General features: G+C 29.9%; 1 protein-coding gene across 1 annotated transcript; it reads right to left on the bottom strand.

Moving 5' to 3' along the window:
- Nucleotides 1-974: 974 nt before the first annotated feature.
- Nucleotides 975-20857, bottom strand: LOC107421471 (agamous-like MADS-box protein AGL12). Its single transcript, XM_048476300.2, has 7 exons — nt 20472-20857; nt 20240-20324; nt 17242-17303; nt 15308-15407; nt 15144-15185; nt 1425-1466; nt 975-1299 (listed from the first exon to the last, which is right to left on the bottom strand). Exons 1-7 carry the CDS (start codon nt 20651-20653, stop codon nt 1207-1209), a joined length of 606 nt encoding a protein of 201 aa, XP_048332257.2. The 5' UTR covers nt 20654-20857; the 3' UTR covers nt 975-1206.
- Nucleotides 20858-22859: the final 2002 nt, after the last annotated feature.

The following is a 22859-nucleotide window of genomic DNA, read 5'->3' as shown; positions in this document are numbered from 1 at the left end:
AGCGGGTTGTCGGCCGAGCAGTCTCGGGTGGATTCGCATCATTTCGTATATTAAGGATCGTGAAGTGAGTATATCCCATGGTTTACAGTTTGGTACATCGAATGGTACATCGTATAGATTTTGAATACATTGTTGGTTTTCAAATATTGTGGTTATTATTGCATTTTCATAATTTTTTTACGGAACTATGTTTATAATATTTTATGCTCAATATTTATATCTTGATTAAGACATTTTATAATGTTATAATGAACGTTCACTTTATATCTTTGAGCATCACTTTTATGATAATCAATTGGGGTATAAGTTTAGCTATTGTGAAATGATTTTAAAAAGGAGAACCTTTCAAGAGAGTGAAATGAGAGGTCTTGAGAGAAAGTTTTACAGAAATACATTATTATTTTTCTATTATACTATACCGTTCACTAAGATTTCTTTATCTCATATTTTATTTGTTTTAAATTCGTTCCCCCAGGTCTAGGCAGTTAGCTGATAGTCTATCTCGTGCATTACTTGTTATTGCGTACTATCCACCGCAACAGCAGTACTTGTCTTTCTCTATTTATCTTTATCGTTTGCTACTTATTTGTATCAGTTGTTCTTTTTCATTTTACAAATACTTTTAGAATGTTCTGATCTAATTTTTGGATATAGTTTTGACCGTGTATATAGTTATGCTGTTGTGGGTTTTATCTATATATTAAGGTATTATTAATAATGTATGTGTTCGGTTGTCTACGTTTTAAGTGAGGTTGTATTGAATATCATTTAGGGATTGTCTAGTAGGACTTCATTAGGGGAAACCACCTGGGAGATCCTGGGAGGGTTCCCGAGGAGGATCTTGTCAAGCTAATCTAGCTATCTACTACAAGAATTAAATTATAATTTCTGTAATTTGGATTCAAAGTGAAATATGAAATTAATTAATTCAAGACCCTTAAATATTTATAAATATGTAACAATAAAATATTAAATATTCCAAAGTGACTTACAGTATCTGGATACTTATTGGTACAAACCCACTTACAAATAGTATGAAATTAAGTGTGCCACACATCCAAAAGTTTGTTTGTTTAATTTTTGGGTTTTGCTTTTTTTTTTTTTTTTTTGGTTCTAAATATAATCACACATCCAAACGTAATTTAACCAACAACAATTTAACAATAATAATAAGATTTATACGTATGCCAGTGATAGAGAAAAAACCTAGAACTCAAATATCTCATTCTGTAAGGTTAGCGGATATGGATGGTTAGTCATCATAGGTACAAAGTTAAGTGTCCCATCAGTATTCTCTATCTGCAAAGTTCACAGACATTAAATAGTATTAGAATATTAACCATTTCTAATAATTAAGTAAAAAAATGCTTTAAGAACTACAATGTATTAGTATAGAGTTCAAATCATTTTTCTTTTTCTTTTACCTTATCTTGTAAATGCTTATTTGCAGCTTCCAGTATTTCCTCCTTTATATAACACAAAAACCAATGAGATTCTTTAGAATTAGTATAAAAAGATGATTCTTTAGAAATTAGTTATTTGATCATTAAGAAAAATAACTTCAGTAGTTAACACAAATATAAAAGGAAAAAAAATTTAATTAAAATTGTCTAGTTTTTTATATTGCATGTATGTACATGTACATAAATGCATGAGCTAGTTTTTAATAATGCTTATATGTTTATCTATTTCTTTTCGATATACTTTTTATTTTGTCAATGCAACAGTTTGCTTTGCTATGCAACATGTTAAATTAATATTAAATTGTTCAAAAGTCCTATTCCTGTGATATACCGATGAAATATTTTGTCCCCTGCAGTATGTTTTTCATGATTTAAATATGATTTTTCAAATTCATGATGATATATATTGAACGGTCTATTAAGAAATGAAAGAGAAAGCTTTAAAATGAAGCATTTATAATGTTAGTGGGCAAATTATGTTTGTTTTGGTGGACAGGGGCAAAGTATGTTTATGTAAAAAGGCTTAAAACAAGTTTCACGATTAAATTCATACAATTTTCTATGTCTTAGATATTGATTAAAGACTTCAAAGAAGAACAAAAAAATGAATAAAGATCTCAAGATATGAAGTTCAAGTCAATTTGGTGATGAATGTATAGATTTAAAAACAATTAGAGCAGAAAGACATACTCCATACTTGAAGAATTTTAAGATTTGAAATATAGATTTAAATTGAGGAAAAACGTGTTTTAGGATATTAAAGCTAGAAAGGTGTCCATAGGAATTATGGTAGTTGATAGGTAAGTGATGTAACAATGTTGCAACTTTTTAAGCTATTGGTCAGACCATCTTTTAGACTCAACTGAGTCCTTCCATGTTTTGTTGTTATCCTCGTCATGGTCATCATAGTATTAGGTCTAGTTTTGCACCCAAGACTTCGTACGTACATACATTTTTTACTTTGATACCAAATTGAATTAAGGGCTTAAACTATTTTATGATAAACCATTATTACAATTATACTATTTCATCCAAATCCAATCATCTTCTGGACTCAATTAAGACCGACAATGATGTGAATTCAGCTTAAATAAATCAAGTGTTATGACCTACTCGGGTAGGCAGGTCTTAATGGAGAACTATTTTTCAACCAAGTGTCCAACAAAAGATAGTTTGTTGGTAGTAAAATATGTTGAAAAGTTGCAAATGCCTATAAATGCCAACACCCGTCCCCTTTCAACAAACCAAGCAGAATATAGACGATGATCAAGCTACCATTTAATTTTCTAGGTTGAATTTTATTTATAATATTCATTTGTTAAATAAGACTAGACTGGTTTGGATTGGGTTTGAAATAGTCTAGTACAATCCAGAAAATTCAGGACAAATACTAGAGAGATAATGAGGAAAACAACCTTTTCTAATTGTATTATTTTCATAACATGAAGCATAGAAAACAAGTTAAGCTTAGACAAAGGCTTTTATATTTGAAAGAGTCCTAAACAAAACCAACTAATTTGATTATGAGAAAGTCACAAATCAGTAACCTCCACAGGGCTATAGCTGGATTAGCCTAATAAACCAACTAACACAATTTTTGTAATACTATCAGGACAAACACGTAATCAATATAGCTAGGGATTAAATGATAATATGCATGGTTGATGATATTCTCATGCTTATAAACCTTTGTAAGAGCCACGAAAGGTTAAGTGACTTTTGTCATATAATTACATGTCAAGAATTCACTCCATTATGCCCACTACAGAAAACTATACCTTCGGTCACAACATATAAAATATGTTATCACCAAATGTTTATTTGGTCATAAAGAGAATGTCTATGATTAAATTTAAAAGCATTTTCCCTTTTAGATTAATTTATAATTATTTCTATTTTATTTAATAACTTTTTTATACAATTTATTTTAAAAAATAAGCATTTGCCTCTGTCTTTCTCCTCTGTGCCCTAGTTTCCTCATTGTGCGAAACTCATCGGAAATTCTCTATGACTAAAACAAGTTGTTCCTAGCTATGGATTAAAAAATAAAGCTTTTAGTCACGAACATTTTCACTTTTAGTCATGACTTTCATCCTGACTAAAAATGTTTTTCTCCATAGTTGCCCCCTTAGAACTACAACATTTTTAATTTCTTCTAACCATAAACTATCTTGATTGTTGATCATTTTTGACATATGCAATATTTAACTTGTTTCTAAGGAAGAGAAAATGAGTTATGTTAGCAAAAATTTTTGTTAGCTGCTCTATTGTAGGTATATATAGTATTTCTAAAAACTTTTAGTCACTTTATCCCTTACAAAATGCAAGTCTATCTCAGTATGTTTGACTTTTGCATGTAACACATCACTAGGTGCTAATGCTGCATCTCTTTTGTTGTCAATTCAAAATATTAGGCAAGCAATATTAAGTTGAAATTCATGAGACAGATTTTGAAGTCAACAAATCTTAGACGTGATGTGAGAAAGCGCTACATATTCTACCTCACGTCACGTAGCTCTCAGATTTTGAAGTCAATATTAATTTCTTATTTGGTATTAATTTTTAAACCATATAAAAGTGTTCCTTTCAAATATCAAAGCACTTTCTTGTAAGCTTGCCAATGAACCACAGTTGAAGAAATTGGCTAATAGTACTTACTGTATAGGAGATATCTTGTTTGATGATGGACAAATAATTAAAAACACCCACTGTGCTTAAATCAACACTAGGTTTAGCAAACAAATCCCCATCAAATTAGGATAACTTTCTACTTGAACACGTAGATGTAGATATCGCTAGAATGTAATGGTAATTGTACTAACCAAAGTCATGTAAACTTGAGGCAATGACAATGCTGAGGAATTGTGTTTTCATGTTTTAAATTTCTTTTTCTTACATTTAGTTTTTCTATAGAAGCTAGTCTTTGAACTTGTTTTCTAGAGTCTTTTGATTGTGAACCTTGAAGAGCTAGTAATTGTGTTTAAGAACATGCTTTAGAATTGGTTTAAGTGAGCCGCTTAAGCTACTTTACCAACTTTACCTACTCAGAGGAGTTTGTGAGTTGGCATGCTCTAATTGGACCATAAAATCAACCAATTGTTCAGATAACATGTGTCAAGCAAGGAAAGGTAACTTAAGGAAAGCTATGATAAACCAGTGAGTGGTAAGACTCCATTAGACCTCCATGGTGACATAGTAGTCATATTTGATGGTTTGCTTCACTTTGAAATTCTCTTTGTTCATTTGTTCTCATGGTTAATTACAAAGGCTTATGTTCACACTGTTTTTGGTGTTGTAATATATTGCTAAGTTATGTAATTAAAGATTAAGCTTTTTGGTTCAATTTGTGTTTGCAAATAAAAGAAAGAAAAAACAACTCTTGATTTGTATAAGTAGCTCTTCGGTTGCTTATTTCCAACTCAAACTTAAGACCAAAGCTTCATACAAAACAATTACTAACATAAAGAAATATTTCTATTTCCTCTTGAGAACCAACTTTGCCTCACTTTAAATTGATATTAGATTTCAATCCTTTGTGAGTTAAAAACCACAAACTCTAAGTGGTTTCAATGACATCTTCTCATTTTTTAGCAGAGAGAACTATCCTGTTTAATTAATAAAGATGAAAGCTTATTTACTAGCTTTTGATCTTATGGAGGTAATAGAAACGGACTATGAACCAAAACCATCAACGGCAAGAGCTTCCATAAACCAAATCAAGCTCCATTATGAAAGGAATGCAAGACCATTCAAAGCTCTCATGACAACAAAAGTAGTTATATTCGATGATATCTTCACAAGAATCATGTTGTGTTCTACACCAAAATAAGCTTAAGAAAAGAGTCAAGAAGAGTTTCAAGGGATCATAAGGAAGTGGCATATACAAATTCTCAACGTTTAAAATGAATTTGAAAACTTCAAAATGGATGAAAGTGAACCATTAAAGGATTTTGCCAACAAAGTTATGAAAGTTGCTAACTAAATCAGATTGTGTGTTGAAGTTTTACTAGATCAAATGATTATAGAAAAGATCTTAACTTATCTTCTTGAAAGGTTTGAGTCCAAGATTTTATCATTAGAAGAAATAAGAGAATCTTGTCGAATTGCATTGTATGAATTGTTTAATGCCTTACAAGCCACAGAACAAAGAAGGAGCTATAGATAGCAGAGTGAATTAACCTTATTGAGGCAGCACTTGTGGCAAAGAACAAAGGTAAAGTTGTTTTCGGTGCTCAACCATTTGAAAGGCAAAACAAAGTCAAGAATATCATGAGCAAAGGAAGAGGGAATAAAAGTTTTGGATATTGCTTTAATTGCAAGAAACAAGGTCACACAGCTAAAGTTTGTTGTGAAGACTAAATGTTCAATGCAAGATATGCAAGCAATTCAATTATGTTTAAAGAGTATAAGAGAAGGAATGAAAGAAAGATTCTAGATATGTAAAAGAACGTAAGAGAAGGAATTGAAGACAAGATTCTAGACATGTAAAAGAACTTGTCAACAATAACAACAACAACCACCATGATCACAAGCATACATTCACAACTTCATGCAACTTGGCAAGTACAAGCAAAGAGGCTTGGATTTTGGATAGTGGCTACACTAATCACATGAGCTACAACCAATATCTATTTGTCAATGTAGACAACAGAATTGCAACAAAAATCAAAGCTATAAATGAAGAAATTATGCAAGTAAGGTAGAGGTGATGTAGTCATCAAAACAACTTAAGGTATTGCACTTATCATAAATGTTTTGTATGTTCCAGACTTATCTAAGAACTTATTAAGCGTACCACAACTTATGAAAAAAGGTTACACACTTTAGAGTTTTTAAATGATATTGTGAAATTTCCTAGGATGACAAAATGATACTTTTCATACATATGAAAGACAATAACCTTGTGGCTGATTTCGAAATTCAAAATCAATCGATTTTGATAGCCAATCTTGATGAGTTTTCAAGATTGTGGCACAAAAGATTCAACCATTTCAATTATGCAACTTTAAAGAAAATGCAAGCTCAAAACGTTGTGGAACAATTTACCATAATCTAAGAAGATAAATTTGCATGCCAAACATGTTAATTTGGCAAGTTAACAAGAATTTTCTTTCCATTGACAAGGCTCGACAGATCAAAAAACAAGTTACAACTTGTGCATTTAGATGTGTACCTATGAATGAAGCAAAACATGAAAGAAGAAAGTACTTTGTTATCTTTATAGATGTTTACTCAAGAAAGTGTTGGATTTACTTTCTTAAGCAAAAATTAAAAATGGGAGCAACATTTCAAGAAATTAAAACACTTATTAAGAACTAAGCGCAAATAACTATCAAAGCTATTAAAACTGATAATGAAGGTGAGGACACTTCAAATGTTTTCTAAGATATTTAAAAGCAAGATAATATTGTGCATAAACTTACAATGTCATACACACCACAACAAAATGGTGTAAGTGAAAGGAAAAATCATACCATTATGTATTGGCAAGATGCTTACTGCATGAGAAGTTCTTACCAAACAGTTTAGGATCAAGGTTGCAAATATGAATGCGTACCTTCAAAATAGACTTTTAAGCAAGGCAATGAGCCTAAAAAATCAAATATGCTATGATATGGTTTCAAACCTTCTATTGATCATTTGAAAGTATTCAGGATTGTGTTTTATATGCATATACTTGATGCAAGAAGAACCAAGCTTGATAAGAAAGCAAAAAAGAAGCAAGTTGTTGTTTTCTATGATATTATGGTATATGAGAATGCTTTTTGGAATTGGTTGACAAAGAAGTGAAAAAAAGTATTTATATTTAATAAAAAATTTTAACTTTTTAACAAAACAATGATATTGCTTTTGAGATTGATGATAAAGATGATCCATATAATGAGTACCATGTTTGGAAAGGAGGTGGGGGTTCATTTGATGAGATTTTTAAAAGGGTTGGCATAGCTGCACATGATCCTACAGCATTTAGTAATGCTTCACAAGTCCATGAATGACAAGATGCAATGAAAGAGGATATTTAAAGGTTTGAAAAGAACAATACTTGAAGTTTGGTACCAAGACCGAGAGATGGACATCTCATTAGTATCAAATGGATTTATAGAACCAAACTAGATCCAAATGCAACCTTAAACAAACATAAGGCATCACTTGTTTAAATGATATTTACAACAATATGACATAAATTATAGTGAAACATTTGTACACATAGCAAATCATTAAACCATTAGACTTCTACTAACCATTGCTGCAAACAACTCATGGATAATTTACCATTTGGATGTCAAATTTGTATTTCTAAATGGTATATTGAAAGCGAAGGTCCATGTAGAACAATATGAAGGGTTTGGCATAAAATGAGAGGAGGGGAAGTTTTACAAGCTTCTTAAAGCTTTATACAGTTTCTAACAAGTACCAAGAGCATTGTATAGTCAAATTGATGAGTTCTTGGTAAACGAAGGCTTTGTTGAAAACGAAAATGAACCAAATCTCCTACATTAAGGCAAGCTTAATTGAAGACATGATGGTAATCTGTTTATATGTCGATGATCTAGTTATAATAGCTTGTAATGTTCAAGTCATAAAAAGATTCTAAACAAATATGAAACATATGTATGATATATCAAATTTTGGATTCATGCATTATTTTCTTAACATGAAGATTAAGCAAACAAGCAAAAGTATTATTCTATCTTAAGAAAAATATGCTTTAGATTTGCTTAAAAAATTTTAGCTAGAGAATAGTAAGCATGGTCATACACCAATGGCTCAAAATACTAAATTTGAACTAGACAATGGATTTCCTAAGGTAAATGGCTCGGTTTATAGACAATGGAGGCACTTTCAAGCTTGAAACATAAACAAGTATGCTTTCAAGATTCATGTGTTCTCTATCTTAAAATCATTATCAAGCAGCAAAGAGAGTATTAAGGTATGTCAAAGGCACAGTAAGCCATGGTGTTTGGTTGAAATGTGGACATGGATGCAAGTTTATCGGATATTGTGATAATGATTAAGCATGAAGCTTAAAATACATGAAGAGCACCTCTAGATACTTATTTACATTTGATTCAAGTCCATTTTCATGGAGTTCACACAAACAAGGAACAAAAACACAATCCATAGTTAAGCAATACACATTGCAACTTCAGCAGCATCAAATAAAGCAAGAGAAAACTTGGGATGCAAGTAAGCAAATCTGACTATTATTTTTTGTGACAACACATCTAGCTAAGGAAATTGCTAGAACATTTGGAATGGAAGCTTAGAAGACATGAATATCACGTCTAAATACTTATTTATTTTTTATTTAGGTTTATTTTCATGGAGCTCAGACAAATAAGGAACAACTACATGATCCACAGCTGAGGCAAAACACATTTAAGCTTCTACAGTATAAATTAAATCAATTAGGCTAGGAAATTGCAAGAAGAATTGGGATGCAAGTAAAAGAATCGAACTATTATTTTTTGTGACAAGACATTTGCCATTGCAAAAGCTAAAAATCAAGTGCAACATAGAAGGACCAAGCATATTCCAATTAAGTACCATTACATGAGGGAGGTCACGAAGAACAAAGAAATTTGTTTTGTACATTTTCCAACTCAAGATCAACTTGCAAATATTCTTACCAAACCACTTCCAAGAGAAATTTTTGAAAAACTTAGCACTTTAATAAATGTTTTTCCTAAACTTTAATAAATGTTGTTCTTAACATTGCTAAAGAGTGTTAGAACATAATGGCAATTGTTAGCAACCAAAGTCATGTAAACTCGAGGCAATGAGAATGCTAAGGGATTTTGTTTTCATGTTTTGAATTTGTTTTTCGTGCATTTGGTTTTGTTGTACAAGTTAGTTTTTAAACTTTTTTTCCAGAATCTTTAACTAGTGATTAGGAACCTCAAAGAGCATGTAATTGTATTTAGAAACAAGGTTTAGAATCAGTTAAAGTGAGCTGCTGGACCTACTTAACCTACTTGACCTACTTAAAGGACCTTATGACTTGGCATACTTAGATTGGATTGTGAAATCAACCAAGTATTCACATGACATGTGTCAAATAAGAAGAGGCCACTTCAACTTGGGGAAAGCTATGAGAAGCCTACAAGTGATACATTGTGTTCACATTGTTTTTAGTATTTTAATATGTTGCTAAGTTGTGTAATGAAGGATTAAGCTTTTTGGTACAATTGTGTTTGAAAATAGAAGGAGAAAAAGCCAAAAAAATCTATCGGTTTGTATAAGCAACTTATCGGTTGCTTGTTTCCTATTCAAACACAAGATCAAAGCTTCATACAAAACAATTACCAACATCAAACATATTTCTACTTCCTCTTTAGAACCATCCTTGGTTCACTTCAAATATCAATTTGGCTCCATCAAATTTTGTCCTTTTTAATGTATTAGAGATATATTTTGGTCAACTTAAAAACATGGTAGAACTAGTTCTAATAACATCAATTCTGAGAAAATATTATGTAACACTTGAATCCTTGAGCAAAAAATTATTAGGAATTATTGTATTAGATGAACAATAATTGAGGATTGTTCCCAATGATTACGATGTCATTGACATACACTAGAAGTAACACATAAGCTACATTAAACTTGAGGATAAACAATGAAGTACTAGCTTGTAACTTATTCAATCCAAAACTTGAAAGAATGTCTTTTAGTTTATCAAACCAAGCACTAATTTCATGCTTAAAACCATACAAATCTTTATAGACAACTTGAAAGCATGATGAGGGAAATTTGACTTAACAATACCTTGAGGCTGCATCATATAAATTGACATTTGCAAATCACTATTCAGGAAAACATTATTAAAATTAAATTGTCTAACCTCTCAATTATTTGATAAAGCCAATGACAATTTGAATTGTAGCAGGCTTTATGATTGGACTACAGGTCTCGATATATTCAATACCAGGCCTTTGATAAAACCTTTATGCTACAAATCTAGCTCTCAATATATCAATAGTACCTTCAGCCTTATATTTTGTTTTAATAAACCCACTTATTGCGCTTAAGAGACATTCCATGAATATAAATCCCATGTTTTATTGTGCATGAGGAAGGCATTATTTAAATCAAACTGTCTAACCTCCTAATCATTTGATAAAGCTAAAATAAGATAGAATGCCTTATGATTGGAATAAAGGTGTTAGTATAATCAATTCAAGGTATTTGATAAAGCCCATTTACTAGAAATCTAGCTTTCAACCTCTCAATAGCACCATCAACCTTGTATTTTTTTTAAAAAATCCATGTATTGCCAATGAAAGGAATTTTAGAAATACAAGGATACAAATCCAAAATTTTATTGCGCATAAGGAAATTAAATTCCAAGTTCATTGTAGCCTTCCATTGTTGTTCAAACAAAGCATTAGAAATGTTGGTTCAAGTATAGAAGAAAAATCAATATAAAGGAGAGGACGCTGAATAGTTATAAAGGACTTTGATTTCAAAAAGCCTGTTTTGGAATGTGTTAGTATTGGATGATTAGTGTGTCTAATTTTAAGCAAGGAAAACGTAAATTGTAGGAGAAGATGAGGAAATAGGTAAAGCAATATGTAATTGAATCGTAGGTGGCAAAGAAGGCATAGAAGAGGGAACTAAATGAGGCTGTGACATGATAAGAGGTGTAGTGGAATCATTAAAAAAAGCTAGACTAAGATGGTATTGAATTATTATTGGAGTGAGAACGATTAAGAATAAAGAAAGTAGATGAATGTAAATAAGAGGATTTAAAAGAAGATGAAAACAACCCTTAAAATGTAGGTTAACACTCTTTGAAATATAAATGCAACATGAATGATGTAGACACTTGTACCCCTTATGATCTGAATTATAATCAAGAAAAACATACTTCTTCAATATGATATTGGAATTCGCGAGTATTAAAAGGTCAAAGGAAGGGATAGCAAGTGCGATGAAAGAATATAAAATCAGAGACTTGATGAAGTAACAAATGAAAAAGGATTTGTTGTTGTAAAGCTTGAGTTGGCAACCTATTTATGATATAGACTGCACATTAAAAAGCATCAAACCAATAAACTAACAACATCTTAGCTTGTGCAAGTAAGCTAAACGCAACTTCAATAATGTGCCTGTGTTTGCATTAAACATAATCATTTTGAGCATGTAAATAAGGCTAGCTTAGAAAGATAAGGCAAGATAGAATGAAAATCACCTAACAATTGAATTGTACAGTTTTTGTATTCTTTTAAAAGCTCTTGGTCCTGCAGTTTGGAAATGAATAAAACATTGACAAAGCCTCATATTTGAGTTTGAGAGGATAGATCTACACAATCATGTATGATCATCCAAAAACTTGATATAATAGAGAAACGTTCAACTAAGCCATGGGAGCAAGGCCCCAGAGATCAGTATGGATGAGTTTTAAAAGATTAGAGGCTCAAGTATTAGATGAAGGAAAATATGTTAAATGCTGTTTGCCAAATTGACATGTACACAAAATGGAGCAACAAATGAAGATGAATGATAAATATTACAAATGCTAAGAATTTAGGACAAAACATTTGATGCAGGATGTCCAAATTGTTGTTGCATAATATTTAGATTAGTTTTTGTTTTAGATGCTATCATGGATTATGTTGAAATGGAAGAAGCAAAAGCAATTAAAATAGGCTGAACAATTTTATCTATATTTAAAGAAGATTTAGTAAAGTCACTTGAAGAAAAGGAATTACAAGTATTGAATGATTGGTTACCAACAACATGCAAAGTAGAAGAAATCTTAGGACAAAAAGATTTACAAAAAGAAAGAATCGGAAAACATGACTTAAAACTAGTCTAAGAATCAACAATACAGTTAGAAAAATTTAAACAAGAATGTGAGGTTAGTGTGTGTAAAGGAACAAGCAGTTGAAGGAGGTAATGAAAATGAAGAAAATAAGGTCGAGGGATGACCAACAGTTGGAAGGAGCAACTTTTGCAAGCCTTTAACAAGCACTTACTTTAGAAGTGGAGTTCCTTATTGGTCTTTAAGAACACAACAGGAAGCATTTAAACTTAATAGCTAAATCATTCTCTCGAGTAAGCTTTGAGAAATAAGTTATTGGTTATTGACGGAACAATTAAGACATTAAAAAGTCAAATGTTAGTTGTGCAAGTATGGATGAAAGTATTACCAACATAGTGATATTAGTGGACCACTAGCAACTTTTGACCTTTGTATTCAATATGATCCAAGAGAGCATCACTATTTGCAGTGAGGTGATCTATAGCCCCACTATCAAGATACGAAGTAAAGTCATTGGTGTTGTAGTCTAACATGTGCCAGCAAACTATTCCGAGACAAAAAAAACCAGAGAAGATGCAGGTTTAGAAGTTGAATTAGTAATGCACACGAAATTTCCTTAAGATGGAATTAAAATATTTAGAGCTCGATAAAATGGAGTGACAGAGCTGGAACCTAAAGAGAAGCCAAACTATGAAATTGGTCAGGAAACAAAGTGCAATTAAGATTGTGGATAAGATTGAGCATGAGCAAGACATTCCAATGGTGGATAATGAGACGCATGTGGTGGAAATTGAAGAGGTTGAAGATGAAGGAAGTAAACCATAAGGCTATGTGATAACAAGCTGAGAGCCAAATTGAGTAACAAGCATAAGTGGTTGTGTTCCAAAAGAATAAGCATGAAAGAATGGCATATTCCTAGCATTAGGAGAAGAAGATCCATAAGCAAAAGAACCTACCAAATAATTGAGTGTAAAAGATCCAAAGCTAAAATTATTACCCATAACAAGTGATGATAACAGAAAGCTACAGTATATGCCCATAAGTTCCACTCAATTTGGATTTAGAATGAACACCACATCAACCATAAAAGCCACGGCCTCTGCTACCATGAAAAGAGCCAAAACCACGACTATACATTTGTTGCACGGCATAAAAAACTTGACTATTTGGTTCAGTCAGACCAACTGGAGGATTAATAAGATAAGGGAAAACTAAATAAACATGATCAAAAGCATGATAAGACATAGAAAATGAAAAGGATGTCTCATAAGGAGGAGACAGTTGTGATGAAGAAACAGGGGAAGGGGAAGCACAGGTAGCCAAGTTGCAACTTTATGTGGAACATCATGATGAACTATTAATGAGAACCTTCCAACTTTGATTCATATGACAAAAGTTAGTTTTGAACTTCCACAAAATAGTATGCTAAGGACGTACCTTAAAAATAGTGGAGATTGGTTCAAAATCAAAGCCTAATCCTTGAAGAATGTACATAACCAAATTGGTTTCGATAATATTATCCTCAGCAGTTGTCAAATTGTTGGCCAAATTCTTCATCTTCAAGATATAATCATCAACAAAAAGAGCATTTTTCTTCATATTTTACAACAATTTTCGATAATGAGGAACACAACTATGAGATTGTATCGCATAACGATTTGCCATTGCATTCCCAAGCTTATAGGTCGTATCTTGTTAATACAAGATCCAATGATTTCTTTAATAATAGTACCTCTAAGATAGTCTTGAATGCACAATCATCATGATCTTGAACTGAAATGCTAAATCACATGTCAAACCCTTCAGAAATTTATCATAAGACTGATACTTTATGGAATTTTGTGAACTTATGGCCTTTGATTACTGGTTAAATTTTCGATTTCCAAGCAAAGAAATTTTAGTCATCTAGTTTATTAACAAAGCTAGGAAAAGGAGAAATAGTAAGAACTAGGCTTAGATCCACCATGGAGATAGTTATGATACGAAGTTAAGAAAACAAAAATCCTAGGTCTTGAAGAATAGGATAAAGAGCTGAGAGTGAATCGGGAAGACAATATTTTTTAGTTGTATTATTTCTGTAAAATGAAAGCTTGATTATAAGAAAACAAGCTAAAGAGAAAGGCTTTTATACTCCAAAAAGTCATAAAGAAAACCAACTAACTTCATTGCAAGAAAAAACCACAAATCAGCAAACTCCACATGGCTGAAACTTGACTAATCTAATAAAACAACCAACTGAATTTCTATAATACTCTTAAAACAAACACATAATCAATAGAGCTACGAATTAAACAATCATATGTATAGCTGGTGACAATCTTCTGCTCATAAACCTTTCTCAAAAACAACAGGATAAAAGTGACACGTGATAATCACATGTTATGCAAATCGACTTCAATAAACTCTCTTAGGTGAAATCTATGTCCTTAGCGTTTTATTCAAGGCACGAAAGATTGGAAAATATAACTAAAGGCATTGAAGATTTGGTAGATATTGAGAATGTAAGTTAAAGTTGATAGCAATGTTTAAAAAGAAAAGAAAAGAGACAATTTCTAGCCTCTAGAAAACATAGCTAAAGTAGACAATTATTATTAACCATCATGTATGTTTTTAGATTGATATTAATTGAAGAGAAAACTTGGAATAATTTTCTTAGTATATTGTCAAGGTGGTGTTCATTGTCATTAGTTTTGTTTATCCAACCGTAAATTGATTTTTATGCATATGTAGCTTCCAGTTTAGGCGCTCTAAGAGTAAATTCTTTTACAAACATATATTTTGATTAGTTTAGTTGAGTACCCTAAATAATTCCCTTGATACTTTTCATAAAGATATATCATTACATTTCGTCAATAAATAACTAAATAAAAATAAAACCATGAAAAGAAAAAATCTTTGGAGATTAGACTAACCTTATTCCTCAATAGCTGGATCTCTTGAAACATAATGTCCATCTGTATTTTGCTAAACTAATTAGTTTCGTTAAACGGAGGGGGAAAACATTAGCATATAAATGTCACATTGTAAATTAATAATGTTAGTTTTGAAAAAATTATAATGTTGGTATAATAAGAACCTTTGTTGAGCGTATATGATAAATCCAAATTTCAAGATTCTTTTCAAGAACTTGCAGTTCATCCAAAGACATTGTTGCAGCTCCCCCTTCAAATGTATACCTGCAAAGATTGTCACATTATATATATATATATATATATATATATATATATATAATTTTTTTTTTTATATAATTTCTGCAAATTTTGGTTTATTAATTACCATTAACGTCTACTAACATATTTTAAAATATACGCTTCACACTATTTAATATTGGAATGAAGTGTAATTATATTATGTTTGTATAAGCATTTATGTAAATCAACTAATTATACAAAGGATTAATTGCACTTAGATACTTTTTAATTTTTGGATGTTGCATTCTAGGTGCTCTTGGTTTTAAAACCCACCACACTTTTTATTTGATATTTATTAATCCAATTATCACCAAATTCTTCATTATTATCAGTCGAAAATGAATTACGTCCAAGATGCTCCATATAACTCGGCAAAGTATAAACATATTCAACTCAGTTTGTAAACATCATAACTTATACTTGATAATTGCATTAGAGGTCGAAAACTATAACTAAGTTTATAAATGATTTAATATGCATGCACTAGAGAGGTCAATGTGATGGGTTTTAAAACTATGGGTACTTTTGGGAAAACCTAAATGGCGAGAACCACATTTACTTCTGGTGCCTTGCTTGTGCTAACACATTTTATATACATGCTAAGTGCTAATACATTATATGCCTAATTGATCATTTATTTATTTATTTAAGTAAATTCAATACATTATAAAAAGTAAAGTGGAATAAATAAATTAAATTTATTGTAATATATAAGTTTATTTTATAATTTATTAGACAATAGGTACTTAAAGAAAAAAGTAATACGTGAATCATTAAATATAGTCTTATAATGATAAAAATATTTACCACATGTTTTGAAAAATAATATGATGATATTTAATTAGTTTATTTATTTAATTCACCTATATATTTAAAAATTTTAGTATTCATATTAGATTATATGAATATACCAATTAATAAAATAATAATACGTGTTGGTGCTTGTAGCACTACTTATTAAATAATAATGTAAGTTTTAATTAAAAAAACCTCTAAATAAGAAAAAAAAAATATAACAAGAAGCACAAATAAAAAGAGTAAATGTTAAATAAATATTAATTAACTATTATGTAGATTAATTTAAGAAAATTAATAAAATAATAGAGATTTTAATCAACATTTATGTTGATGCCTCATTGTTATTTTTACAAGGACTGAGCACATTGGTGATGTAATGACATTTTCGAATATGAGACTGTATTGGATTTGATTGAATGGGATTAAACGAGTTTAAATACGCTTTAATCAAATTTTACTAATTTCAAAATAGTCCAGTTTAATTGGATCAAACATAAAATGGTACACCAATCTAATAACTCAGACCGGTTATTCATATCAAAGAGGCCCACAACCAAAGTATAATACAAATCTTTTAAAGAGTACCAAAATGGATGTTTGTAAACTTGTAAACCTTGCTCTTCAACTATTTTATCTTAAAAGCAGACTTTTTTTTTTTTCCTTTTTTTTTTTGTGTTTTAAATAAATAAGATCATCTTGATACGTCAGAACCACAGAGGGAACATACTGGTGGGATTTATGAGTTAAACAACTCACCCTTCTATCGAAATGTGTGTATCAAAATATGTTTTAGGGAGAGGAACTGAAGGAATATGAGTTCAGCAGTACAGTCAGCATACACACTCAGCATCTAACTAATTATAAACTGCTAGTTAACTAATTATTTATTTGCTGTCAATTCAGTTTTCTTAAAGTTCTTGATTTTTAGAAATTCTTCACCTTTCTATCTTTTCTTTCATTAGTTGTATGTTTCGTCTTTTTAATTAATTTAATGAAAAGAAGTTGCTTAAGATATAAATACCTGAGGCCTTTTTGTAGTATTTCTATTTCTTGTTTCAGCATGCTTATCTCCTGTTGTGCAGCCTACAAAAAAGAGAACGCGGTTAGCTTGCAATTCATAACAGGGATAAATTTACGAAATTATGTTAACAAGCTTCAAAGTAATCTCAATTTGGTACTCCTTAATCTTCTTTCTAAAATTTTATTCAGATGAATACTATGTTTATTATAACAAATATATATCAAATAGGTATCAGACAAGTAGTATCTTACGTAACAAGTATAATTTAGGTCATGTCAAATTTTATTTGGTATTTCACATGCAGTTTAGTGCATCTCTAGTGGCATGTCATTGTTAAAAGCAGCACGACTTTTCTATTTTGTTATTCCAATGGAAATAATTTGACACCAAAAATAGTATTGGTAAAATTTGTGAATGGATCCCACTATCAAAAAGTTTGTAGACCCATATATATATATATATATATATATATATCAGACTAAATTTATTTGTTCTAATTGGGTTGCAAAATATTTAAATGTGGGCCACATACTTTTCAGCCTTGGTGCACTTTTTGGCAATGTTAATTTTAAGCATTTGCCATTGGAGTAGTAATGTTAAAATTTAACATTGCCGTTCACTTAATTATTATAAATCTTATATCAATGACAATGCCAAAATGGAATTTGCTATTGGAAATTCTCTTATTTGATACTAAAAATATGGAATATGTCATTGGGTGTATTAAATTTGGAGTTTAAAAATTTTAAAAGAGTTTAAAAGTTTAGAAAAATTTTGTTTAAATTTTAAAAAAGTTCATACAAATTAAGATATTTTCAATTTAAATTTTAACAAATTTTATAAAAGTTTATTAAAATCTGAATATTTTCAATTAAAATTTTTAATTATTAATTTTAAAAAATTTTAAATAACGATAGATTTTAATAAATTTAAAAAATTTTAAAAATGAAATTGAAAAAAAAATATCAATGTAAAATTTAAATTTAATTTTAAAAACTTTATTGGATTAATACAAATTTTATATGTAACTTATGCAATTCCAAAATAATCTATCAAATACTTTAAAATCTATTAAATTTTATATTGAATACACCTAAATATAAAAAGCATATCACCTAATAATTGTTACATAAAAACATTTTTTCTACATGGATCATAAATAAATAAAGTACAGTAAACCTTTCCAACAAATAAAAGGAATTAAAATGGCACATAACATAACCTCGCTATATGCTCAAACTCTTTTTTTTTTTTTTTTTCCTTTGCATTTCATATGTGAATATGGACGTTATATTATAAATTAATTAAATTTGGAATTTTGTATTTAAAATGAAAGAATAAATTTAAAGGGTACAATATATTAGTGCGTTACTCTACATGTTAAAAAGACTGTTAAGATTGTTACAGTTTAACTAAATCAATTTTAGATGAAGAGAGAATCGCGGTCCATTTTGATAATATTTTTTTTTTTTTTTATGAATTAATACCAATTCAATACTACTTGTATAAAATGAAGTTTTTTTTTTGGGACTTTCATACTTTGGGTACTACTTCTATAAATTCAACTATGGTCTCTGTTATGAGTCTCAGTAATCAAAAAAACTAGTTTAAGTTTACTCTTAGTCGGTGTGCAAAGCTTTTGCACAAATATTTATACAAATTAATACCCCACTTTGAACAATCTTAGACGAGTAATTAGTTGGATTTCTTGACACCTGTTTCCTTTTTACATTGAATGGTGTTTAGTATATATTCTCTTATATATATTGATTCCCAATAAAATAGAGAAATATGAACTACAATTAGTTTGGCCTTCAAAACAGTTATGATCTGGGAGCAATAATATATATGTATGTACATATATATAGAATTGAGTTATTCTTCGATCAAAATTATTCTTATATAACGAGCATCTGATGCTGAAAGGATTTTTCTTCTTCTTCTTCTTTTATTATTATTTTTTATTTTTTATGTAATGGTAATTTTATATTATTTTTATTTTTATTTTTGTATTTGATACACTTAATTAGCGACATGTCCGCATCTGTATTGGTGAGAGATATTGAAAAAGAGTTACTATTTACTTTGCTGCTTTTAACTGTTTAATTAGGTTCATCATCAAAAATTAAGATTCTATGTATTATGGTGCAGTGGTCAATTGGTTCTTTTGAATTTTCTGGTCTGCCAGTTTCTTTTAAGCTTTTTATTGATAGGGATAAGATGCCTTTTTTTATTGGGATTTGATGTCCTCTCTTTTGTATCTTGCTTTTCTCAGTTTTTTTTTTTTTTTTTCTCCTTAATTTTTAATTTTTGGTAGGACTATTACATTTGTATGCATCGCTTGGTAAATATGTTTTTATATCTTTATATATATATATATATATATATGTGTGTGTGTGTGTGTGTATCTATTTATTTATTTATTTTTAGCAAACAAAAACTGAAAATCATGTGGGTTTTTTTTTTCCTGAAAAGCAAAACTTGCCTTTTTTTTTAATTGTAATTTAAAAGTAAATGAGCTATTAAACTCTTAATCTTTTGTTTTCAACAAATTAAATTATTTTACGAAATATATATATATATATATATATATTTTTTGGTGAATACAAATATATATATATATATGAAGTACAAAAGTTGGCTCCTACCTACCATTTGTTCCGATCCTTTGCAATGAAATTTTATTTTCCTTTTTTGAAAAAAGTACAAAAGAAGCTCCTTACTGTGTTTACAATTTTAAAGTGTTATATATCATTTAGTTGCAATCTTTATCACTTCCTAGTGACCGTATCTTTTATTATAATTTGATAGATAATTTAGAATAAAATCGAACTCTCTGCTATATACATGTATTATTTATGTAAGAATATGTGGTTATTTATTTATAGTCAGCAATTGTTTTTTTTTTTTTTTCTTTAACTAAAGATTATAATTCATCAAGGGATAAACTAGTTAAAATTATCACCAAGCAACGGAAAGGGTGACAAAAATTTCTTACCAAAGATTGTGTTTCCATGGATTGGCAAGTAAGCTGAGACCCTCGGTTGGACTTCATGTACTTCTCAATAAGCCCTTGCATGGTTCTTCCATATTTATTCATGTAATAGACAAAATGATAAATCAACAAACTAGCTGGACCATATTCAATATACAACTAATACAATCACTAAAAAGAACAATAATATTAATCCATAGAGAAAGAAAATAAATTAGGGAGTGAAGAGAAAGACCCTTTGGTGGCTAGCTCATAGAGCTTTCCATGGGATGAGAAAATGAAAACTCCAATTTCGGCATCACAAAGTACAGAGAGCTCCTTTGCCTTCTTCAGGAGCCCTGCTCGGCGCTTGCAGAAGGTGACCTGCCGGTGAACTGGATTCTCAATCCTCTTCATCTGAATCTTTCCACGAGCCATTGATTCAATCACCTTTCTGTTTTTCTTTTATTTTATCTTTTTTTTTTTGGCAGTACTATTTACTAATCGATCGAGTCTTATACTTTTTATTTGCTTTGCTTCTGCAGACAACCTCCCACTAGTTTGAACTAGCTTCGAGGTTGTTGCATCCCCCTCTGTCTCCCTCTCAAACTTCCCTCAAAGTTGCTTCTTCTATGAAGGGGTAATGCCTTATATACCTCTATGGAATCTCTTCCATTATGTAAAATAAGTATATGCGTATATATGTATTTGTACATGTTATATGTATTTGTGTGTGCATGTGTGTATGTATGTGTGGGTTAATATATAAATGTTCAGGCCACTATAACATTAGTTAATTAACAAGTTGCTTTTATGCAACCCTAAGACTACTAGATCTTTCCCCCCTCTCTCTCCTAGCAAAAATTAGCTTTATATCATGTCTCTCACTTGGCTCTTTCGCGTTTCAAAAAATTAACTTTGTCAAGTGATTCTGCTTTTGCCGAGATGAATATTTTTTTCCTTTTCACTCCTTTAAGTAGCATGCATTTTCAGTTAGTTAATCAGTCGATTGCATTAACTTGTCTGTTATTTGGAAATTATGTGTTTGTATTTAGTTGTAGAAATTACTAAAAGCTTAATGGATCTAATTTAATCTAATTAGTTTTATACCACATTTTTTATTTCATTACATCAATCAATTTCAATTTTTTTTTTATATCAAAAGTAAAAGATTTAAATTCGAATTATTGTTTAAAAAAACAGTAATTCTTCTAAAATATTTATAACTTTTAAACAATTAATAATAATTGATATGACGTAAAAATAACTGAAAAGTCAAGTTTTAAATGTACATTCTTGTGGATAACCCATTTTACTATTATATGTATTATCATTCTTTCCAAATGATTATTATAATTTATATATATATATATATATATTTTTTTTTTGTATGAAGTCATCATTAAATTTGCTACTACAATCATTTTTCTTTTTATAACTATAGAAAAAGATTGAAATTAGAATGATAAACTTTGAAAAATCAACCCATAGATATATATAGTGTATACAACTACGTAATTTATTTATTTACTTTTTGTATATGCTGTTTCATATATTTTTGTTGCTTTTTTGATTGGTGATATACTACATACACAATGAACTCTAATTATAGAGCTTACAAGTTGCAAAAATCAATTAACACACAATTATATAAGCTACTTTGGAAATGGAATTCATCTTTTTGAAAAGCTTAACCGTTGATTATTCCGAATCCCCTTTATCAGTTTTTTTTTTTTATCTTTTTTTATTTTTAAATTTTCAATTGAGCTTTATAAACTTTTCTCCATCTAATTTCAAAATCAATTAAAGATTCACATGCCTCAAGCAAAAAGTTTTTCATTGTAATTAACTACTTCTATAGAGCCTTGGTTGGAGGTTAATTCAAGGTTGAAATTTCTAAATTGGTCATATAATTTGGTATATGACTGGACTTAGGATCCTGAAAGCTAATGTGGCTAGAACTTTTATGAGAGGTCTATTGGACCAATACAGGTGATATCAAAGTCAATTCTAGGTGAAATAGTTATATCAAAGAGGACGGACAGGCTCATAGATTGGAGGACCATTAAAGTATCGTATGAGTTTCGTTGGACACAAATGAATGAAGCGTAGTGGTGGATTGCAGAGCTATGATATAAGTGGTAATCCAAGGTTAAAAGTCCCACATTGATTATAAACTACGACCAAATGTGGCATAGTGATATGTCGATTGATTTGATAACCTTGATATTGGAGTAGGTTTTTCAATTTACTTTATAAGCCTTTGCTTGAGAGAATGATAGCTTTGCCACTTTTACGTTCCATATTGTAATTAATTCTTCAGCTGGAGGAAAATTTAAAGTACAATGTACATGCATGTACTCAAGAATTAAGTTGGTCTTGTATAATGCAAAAAATTGATCTACTAAGATGTTTAAACATTCATACTAAATTCACAATAATATCTATTGCTGGAATGTTTATTGAAGATATCAACGTTAATCAAAACATATCCAAATGGAATATTTGATCGCTGAGGGAAAAGTATTTAGTCGTTGAGAAAAGATAACTAGACTTATAGAATCCAATTGATCACACAGATTTAGTATCTTAGAGAGACCATCCGAGGATAGCACTCTTAGGTTGAGGAAAAGGTTAAATTATG

Source organism: Ziziphus jujuba, chromosome 5 (assembly GCF_031755915.1).
Source record: "Ziziphus jujuba cultivar Dongzao chromosome 5, ASM3175591v1".
NCBI classification, from domain to species: domain Eukaryota; kingdom Viridiplantae; phylum Streptophyta; class Magnoliopsida; order Rosales; family Rhamnaceae; genus Ziziphus; species Ziziphus jujuba.
The sequence above is the reverse complement of the archived record's forward strand: the minus strand, read 5'-3'. Positions and strand labels throughout refer to the sequence as shown.

Bases quoted from the DNA above. Each gene is read 5' to 3' on its own strand.
- LOC107421471 (XM_048476300.2), bottom strand. From the start codon at position 20,653: ATGGCTCGTGGAAAGATTCAGATGAAGAGGATTGAGAATCCAGTTCAC. The intron at 17,304-20,239 runs GTAAGAAATTTT...TCTTTTTTGTAG, and splicing joins CCATGGAAACACAATCTTTG to GCTGCACAACAGGAGATAAG. The intron at 15,186-15,307 runs GTTCTTATTATA...AGCAAAATACAG, and splicing joins ATCATATACGCTCAACAAAG to ATGGACATTATGTTTCAAGA.